Genomic DNA, 8,713 nt, shown 5'->3' on the forward strand with positions numbered 1-8,713 from the left:
AGCCAGTAGAAGAAATGAAATCTTGATGCATGTGACATGAATGGAGCTTGAAGACATTACACTGAGTAACATAAGTCAGTCACAAAATGACAAATATTGTATGACCTCATCTTCATAAAGACAAGAAAAGGCAAACGTATAAAGACCAAAGTTTATTACCAGGGTGGAAGGAAGGGAGAAAAGCAAGGTTATCAGTGATGGAAATATCATTAAGGGTAGGGTTACAAAGCCAATTATTGTAAATGCTATCCATAAGTTCTATACCTATAACTAGGGGAAGTGGCCAAAGTTGTGTGATAAACAGATTTACAATAACAGGAAAAAAATAAATAAAAAGAGTATCTGCTCAGGTTGCTTATGGGATTTGGTTCACAGGTTTGAAGGTTTAGGGTCATAGTTTCATAGGACATCCCAGCCAACTGGCCTAATTGTGTGTTTAGTGTTTCTGTTCTACCTCCTACTTTGTTCTGTAATGGCTATAATCTTAAAAACTTGCCAAGAGACCAGCAAGCCATCTAAGGCACCATAATTGGTCTCTGTTTGCCTAGAGCAACATAGGAAGAAAGTTAGAAATAGGTGGAGAATAAGGAATGTGTGGTTAATTGCCTCCATGAACAACCGCCTCCTTTACCATGAGCCTACAACTGGTCTATCATGATGGAACATTTTGATCAAAGGGTCTACAGAAGAATCCTCATCAAAAGGAGAAAAATGCAGAACAGAATTTCAAGATCTCATGGACTCCAGACTTTCTGGAGCCAAGAGGCCTGGATGAATCCCTGAAACTATTTCCCTTAGATAATCTTTAAACCTCAAACCAAAAATACCCTCTGAAGTTTTTTAAAACCAAACAATAGTACTTAACCAGTAAAAAATGTCTGCCTTGAGCACTGTGCTCTTTTAAGATCTATATGGGATCAAAGTGACAACAGCAAAGATCAGATAGGAACCATAGAGGGCAGCAAATTTACATTAATAGGGAAGAAACAGAAATGGAGACTGAGAATGGTCATACATCTAGAAGAACATAATCAGGGTCAATGAATTGTACATGTAGAAACAGATGAATTGGTATGTTTGGTGTGCATATTCTCAACGATAAAATTTTTTTAAATAAACAGTACACAAACACATACCCAAAAAGAAAACCCTTTGGATTATTTTTAACCGTTTAACAGAAGAGACATAGTAACTTTCTCATAATATTTTATAGTAAATTATGTAAGTTTTTATCAGTTTTATGAATCAATTATATAAATTAAAGTATTAATCAAACAGTGTGTACTTTTTACTCATCCTATGCCATGCCACACAGAAATCTAGGCATTATCCCAGACTCCCCCTTCTTCCTATCACAGTCCCCACATTCAATAAATCACTAATTTCTCTGAAATATAAGAGTTTAACATCTCTTGAACCCATCACTCTCTTCCACTTATTTCTCTCCATCTCCACTATCAATACTATTGTATAAATCGGTTAATCCTGTCACCTAGATCCTCCTAACTGGTTTCACTACAGTCCCTCCTGATGCTCTCCAATCCAGCCCTCACACTACAACCAATGTGATTGTTTAAATTTTAAAAAAAATTTAAAATAATCATGTAATTCCCTTGCTTTTATTAAAACCCTTCAATGATTTCCCAGAGTTCTTAGGATAAAGACCAAAATATTTAACATGGTCTACAAACTCTCCCACATCCTACTTGGTGTTGTTGTTAGGTGCCGTCGAGTCGGACCTGACTCATAGCAACCCCTCCTTGGGTTTCCCAGGCAGTATCACTACGGAAGTAGATTGCCCCATCTTCCTTCTGAGGAGTGGCTGGTGGGTTTGAACCGCCAGCCTTCTGGTTAGAAGTCAAGTGCCTTAGGCACTATGCTACCAGAGCTCCCACATCCTACTTAGAGACTGCAAACTCAACAATGATCAGGTGAAATATTGATTCATTAGATTTACTTATCTGATACCTTAATATACTGGCATATCATGGAGAGCACAAAACCAAAAAAAACCAAACCCACTGCCATCCAGTCGATCCCAACTCACAGCAACCTTTATTGGGTTTCCAAGGTGGTAAATCTTTACAGAAGTAGATTGCCCAGTCCTGCTTCCACAGAGCAGCTGGTGGGTTTGAATTGCCAACCTTCTGGTTAGCACTCAGCTACCTTAGTCACTGTGCTACCAGTGCTCCTTATAGAGAGCATATTCCCCTCGAAAGCAGCAGGTCATTTCCAGATGAGCGTTGCCACCTGAAATCAGATTTGAGTGATGCTATACCATCTATTTTTTAAGAAAACTCAGAAATTCAGACTTTTATATAAGATCTCCTGACTAGTAAATGCTGGCAACTAGTTGAAACATTTGGAACAACATGGAGGCAAAATAATGTGAAAGCAGGCTGAATGTTATCACTCATCTAGTCTCCTCACCTTGCCCTACACTCATATTCTCTACACTGCTCTACTGAACATTTCTCAGAATGATGCCATGCTTTCTTTTACCTCAGGGTTCTTACATATGTTGTGCCTTCTGCTTTGCCAATTTTCCTCCAGATCTCTAAAGAACTTAGCAATCTACTTATTCTAAATTTCTAACTCATCTCTTTCTCACTGAAGCCTTCCCTAATTTCCATTGCCCTTACTTACCCCAAGGGCTAGTTTCACCCCACCATATGCACTGGGTACAGCTTAATAACACCCAGCATACCTCAGAAATAAAATTATTTAATATTTGTCATTTCTCCCTAGGTGGGAAGCTCCACAAAAGCTTATTATTATCATTGATAATAATACTAGCCAACATCTACCAAGCATCTGTTAAATGCTAGGAACTATGTTGACCACTTTGTACATATCATCTCATTCAATATAGCAACTATATGCCACTGTCATAAAGAAGAAACCTAGACACAGAGAAATGTTAAAACTTGCTCAAATGAGCCATCTAGATGCAACAATGGGTCTCTCCTCATCTGGAACAAAGAAGAATGAAGAAAAGCAAAGATGCTTGGAAACAATAAGTCCAAGAGACTAGTAGACCATGCAATCCTCTGCCTAGATGACCATGAGACCAGAAGAAGTAGGTGGTGCCCAGCTACCACTGTCAAACCACTCAGAAAGGAATCAGTGCAGGAGATCCTGCACAGAATGGGAGAACAATATAGAACAAACATTTTTCTTATTTGTTATTAGAAACAAATTATTTTCACAATAATTTAAAAAAAAAAAAAAAAGACCAGGTTTACTGGTCTGATAAAGCCTAGTGAGACCCCCGAGACTATGACCCCTAGTTACCTTTCATGTCTGGAACTGAACTCTCTCCTGTGGCTTCCAGCTAAACAACAGACAGGCATATAAAATGAACATTTACATCAGGTAGATATACTCCTTGGCGTTATCAATCACTCAATCAATTGATTAATCAATCGTGGGAGAACAGAGGGGCAGTGTTTGCACAGGGAGATAGCTTGGCAGCGGAGTGCATAAGAGGGAAAGACGGGGAAGAGGTAATTACAGGGAGAAGAGGAAAGAGAGCTGTTACACTGTGGGGAATTCCAGTCAACGGCATGAAACAAAATGTATACGAATTGCTGTATGGGAAATGAATTTGCTCTGTAAACTTTCACTCAAATCACAATAAAAATTAATAAAATAATAAAAATAAAAACTTGCTAAAGATCCCACATCTCATCCATGACAAAACAGGACATGAATCCAGAGTCTGCTCTACAGCTTATGCACCAAACTATATTAAACTAACTCATAAATTAAGAAGAGCTAATTCAACAAGTATCTCTGAAGGACAATGAATAAGAAGATACAATAGCCATGATTTATTTTCCATTACTTATCAGTTAAAGTAAGGTCCCTCCATCCCTTCATCCTGCATCCTTTCCCGAAGGCAAAATTAAGATAAATTGTCAATTTGTATTTCCCAAATTAAGAAAGATGGGTTTTTTACACCAAAATAGGTATGATCTTGAACTAACAATTCTGTAAAAATGCTTTCTGAATTTTTTTAGTAAGTTACTATTTATCTATTAATGTGATGTTTTGTGTTTCTACATTTTAAACTTATATCTGATTAATCTCTGATTTTAAATGGATTTTAATCTTAAAAGAATCATTCTTATCACTATAGACTATGTTTTCAGATATACTAAGCGACAAGATAAAACATACTAAGCAGATATAAAAATATACTGATATAATCACAGAAATATACATAGAGATAATACAGAAATTCCTAGCTACACATTCATTTTTTGAATGCTGGCTTTCCACAGATTCAAATAAATTCTCAAATATATCACCTACTAGCCAAACTCTTATTGCTTACTATCCAAAACTCAGGATTTGGGTCACTCACCATCCCTTCCCATCAGAACACAATACCCAATCTCTCACTTTCCATAATTCAGGAAACCAAAAGAAAGTTTTAGAAAGCAAGATTGGATATACATACATAGTTAGAGGCTACAGAAATGTAAGAATTCTTGCTTAAGCAGTGAATAAAATGTGAATAATGTGAATAAAATGCACATATCTATATTTCCATTGAAATTGTATATTATAACTCAGCTTAACAGAGAATTTTTTCATATAAATGTTTTTAAACTAGAATATGACCACATTTTTTTAACCTTTAGGACACACTTAAAATATATAGGAAACTTTTTTATATATGATAGCTTACTATAATGACAATTAGATAGTGTTAATGCATGGCTGCTGTCAAAGGGCTCTGAAGGCAGTCCTAACATTTTTTTTCCTAAATATTCATCATAGGTTATTTAAGAACAATAGAAAATGTTTTCAAGGAAAGCAGTACTTTCAGAGTTCACTTTTCAGCATATTTCACAGATCTCATCAGTATTTTTCTCTAAGTCACAAAAAACAATGAGCAAAATAGAAGAAATAATTACAAAACATACAGAAGTTGGAAATGATGGTCAAAATTCCATATTCACTTAGTTACAGAAGAATGGCATGAAATAACCCCTATTTTAGAAGTAACTACTCTGTAAGGTTCAGCCAAAAGTCAAAAAACCATTAAGCAAGTAATGAACTAAGTTGAAAAAAGGAAAAACCAGCTCTCATTACAATAGTACATTTTCCCAAGTATGTAACTTAGCCTAATATTTGAACATAAGCTTTTGCAAAAAATTAAGAACTGATCACTTAATAAACTAATTTATAAGGTTATTTTTAAATGCATAAATCAATACCTTGCCTTTATAATAAAGTTAGAACAAACGCTGGTCAAAAACAGAATTCAAACATATGATTCCCCCACACACACACATATATTCAAGAATTATTTGAAGAAATATGGAAAACAGGAGAAAGATTCAGTAGGTGGGAAAAAAGAACTGTAGGTTTGGGAAAAGTAAACTACGTACCCAAATTCTTCTTTTTAGTAAAAAATGTGTAAATAATTTTAAAATACTCTAACCAGAGTTCCCATTTTAAAGGAGCCATCTAGAGAGCTCTAGTCTCCTAAGAAAGACCTCACTTTAGATTTGGTAATCTGAAAGAATGTGAACTCCTTAATGTCCAAATCTAAGTAAGACCAATTGTAATGGTTACTTGACACAGTCCACCTCTCAATTTGGAAATAAATAAATAAATCGGAGCAAAATAAACTTAACAACAAAAAACAGACCTAAATCTTGTCTACAAGACTCACAAATTGAGTAAGAAGCAATGGTAATTTGAACTTAACTGAGTCCATATAGATCACCAACACACCTCTCTTAAAATACCATTAACTGGAATATTTTCACACGTTGAAAGAAAAAAAAGTATATTCTGTCCAAGAGTGTCTTCCTAAAAAGCCAAGACTCACTACTAATCTTGAATGACAAGCCAGAGAAAGAGAACAAACCTACAGGGGTTGTCAAGGTTCCACCTATGGAGGGAACAACATATTCTGAAAATATTAAGGCGCAGCATATGTCACTATTTCTTTAGGTGAAGTTCTCATATCTCTATTCCCAACTGTCCACATCAGACACAACCTCTGTGAGCATAAATGTCTCCTATATAAAAGAAGGCGCTGACCTTCAGATGAGGCTCTAAAGATTGCTTAAAGCCTTGGTTCCAATTCAGCCAGTTCTAAAATAAATACACAATTCTCAAGACTTAAGGAAAATAACATCATACTGCAAAAAAGAAAAAGAAACTGATACAATAAACTACCCCTTGCTCAGCCAAATGTTAATGCCAGAACTTCAGACACAAACAAACCTGTGTCTATGTTCATCGGGTCCATGGATCAGGAAGACTCCAGGGTTTTTAGCTCCTTTGCCGGCCTCTACATGAGGAATTAACACATCTTCCAAACCTAGATCAAAGCGTTTGTGTTTTGACGAGTCTGGAAGGAAGAAGAATGCCCCAAAACACAGGGTGATGAAGGCACTAAGAATAAGGAGAAGAATAAACTTCTCGGAGAGTCTCAAGGTAGCCCTGTGGTGTGGGAAGGAGGGCGGCCCCAGGTTCAGAGGCGGTATTCTCCGTCCAGACAGGGGCAATAGGGCTGGGGTAGTCATCGTTCACGCTCTTGGATAAAATACTTCATAAAGTTCTCATCTTATATCAAATATACAATACATTGCACACAATCTTCTAAATTTTAAAAAAAAAAAAAAAAAATGGGGGAACTCAATGTTTCTTAAGGGACTGTTGTGCTTTTTATGAGGGCTCCTCTTTCATGCTCCTCCAATTACAATCACAAACTTGTGCGACCCCCAAACGATCACTAGTGTGTGTCCAGTGTTATCTGCCTTGCCATACGGGTTACTGCCCTCATCGGTTTATTACAAGTCTCCTCTTCATTCCTACGGGCAGATCAAGCAAGCAACACTGCAGAAAAGATGCAAGGTGGGTTCTTCCATTCCTGCTCCCCACGGAGATGCTCAAATGTGCTTTCCCGCCCCAAAAGGGGGGCCTTACGTGATCCTGGAGTTGCAGACGATTCACTCAACCACCTCTGGTGCTTCTAGTCTTTAATTCTTTAACCTTGGTGCAGGGAAAAATCAGGATCTCTTCAGAAGTCTGCGAATACGAAGAAAGGTCTGCCACCTCCCTGGGAAGCCAAAGCAGCGGCGCTGGATGAACTAGAAGGAAAGAGGTCTTCTCCGATGCCGGCACCTCCAGACGCTGCCTTGCAGGCTCGTGCGCCGGGGGGGTGCTCTGATGCCGCCCCCTCGACGGCGGCGCGAAGGGCAATCGGGTCCAAAATACCTGAGCCCTCCAAGCCACGGCGGCAGCTGCAGTTGCTACCGCACGGGTCTGTCAGAGAGCGGAACTTCCTCCTCCGCCACTGAGGAGTCCGGTGGGGGGGGAGGGGAGGAGCAGCGGCCGCCCCCGCCCAGCTCCTCCTCCTCCTCCCGACCGCCAGTTGAGTTAACCCCGGTGCCTGGTGCCCGCGCGAGGCCGCCGCTGACCCCGCCGTGTCCGGCTGCAGTGACCAAGCTCCTGCGGCCCCGCGGCGGGGGAAGGAGCCGAGCCGCGGGCACTCAGTCCGAGAGCCCCAGCAGGCGCCTGCTCATTCTTCGCTCAGCGCCGAGGAGGCAGCGGCCCTGGGCGCGCGGGACCAGCCACGCCTCGAGCAAGCAGAGATCGGCTCCGTGTCTCCCTTGCGGCCGCTGGCCGCTGTGGGGGCCTCCTCAACTCTACCTCCGGTCGCTCGCGGCCCCTCGCTCTGGCGGCAGCGGCTGCGGGAGAGACAGCGCGTCCACGCGGTGCAGGACTGCGGCCCGGGCCTCGTTCCCTGCCTCCCTAGGCCGAGTGAGCGCAGAGCAGCTGTGGGGCCGATACCCGTTGGGCTTACGTCTGAGAGGGACCTGGAGTTGGGGAGGGGATGGGGCGCGGGCCGACTCGCCGGCCCCTCGCGAGTGGGCGTCCCCGGGCGGCGGAGTGTGAGGTGCGCGCGCACGCTCCCGGCTTCGCCGCCGCCCCTCCCCCGCCCCTCGCCCGCGCTCTGGCCTCGCGCCGCTGCGGGCTCCCCGGAAGTGTCCCACCGCTCCAGGCTGAGCATGCGAGGAGAGAAAGTCGACGGTCTGCACTTCGCTGATAACTTTTCACCTATGCCCCATAGCCTTGGTCTCGCCACTTCCTTTGATTGACCCGGAATTTGGATGAAAGGCTCAGGTCGCGAAGGTATCCCTAGAATTAAAGGTTACTGGAATTAACGGTTTGTGACAACTAAACTCAAAAAAAACAACGCAGCCAGTGCCTTGGAGTCAAATCCGACTCATAGCGACCCCTCCTTGAGTTTCTAGGCAGTATCACTACAGATGTAGATTGCCCAACCTTCCTTCCGAGGAATGGCTGGTGGGTTTGAAGGCCAGCCTTCTGGTTAGCAGTCAAGTGACTTAGGCACTACACCACCAGAGCTCCTTGACAACTAAATTAAATCTTGCTCCATGAAAGTCTTGTCTTCAGTTATAGACGATTGGTTCCTAGAGTTCAACGACAGAATCTTAAACTTCTTCCATGGGGCCTGTGGCACCTGAGGCTCAAGCTGTATGTATTGAGCACTACCCAGGTGCCAGGCTATGGTAAAATGAAAATGACTATCTTCCCTTTTCAATTAGGTTATCTTCCTGAGGAATCTAAATACCCTCTATGTGACAGGAGGCTATGGTTCAGTTTATAGAAAACATTGTGTATCATCACACTCCTCACTCTACACAACCCCTCCCCAATA

General features: G+C 41.5%; 1 protein-coding gene across 1 annotated transcript in view; it reads right to left on the reverse strand.

Annotated features, from left to right (window-relative positions):
• Nucleotides 1–6,551, reverse strand: part of MAN1A2 (mannosidase alpha class 1A member 2) — a 448,144-nt gene extending 441,593 nt beyond the window's left edge. The window contains exon 1 of the mRNA XM_007948607.2: nucleotides 6,250–6,551. Coding sequence (XP_007946798.1) covers nucleotides 6,250–6,551 — 302 coding nt within the window. The remainder of the gene's footprint in view (nucleotides 1–6,249) is intronic.
• Nucleotides 6,552–8,713: the final 2,162 nt, after the last annotated feature.

The sequence above is a fragment of the Orycteropus afer genome, unplaced genomic scaffold (assembly GCF_000298275.1).
Source record: "Orycteropus afer afer isolate SDZICR_OR568_19922 unplaced genomic scaffold, OryAfe1.0 scaffold00010, whole genome shotgun sequence".
NCBI lineage: Eukaryota > Metazoa > Chordata > Mammalia > Tubulidentata > Orycteropodidae > Orycteropus > Orycteropus afer.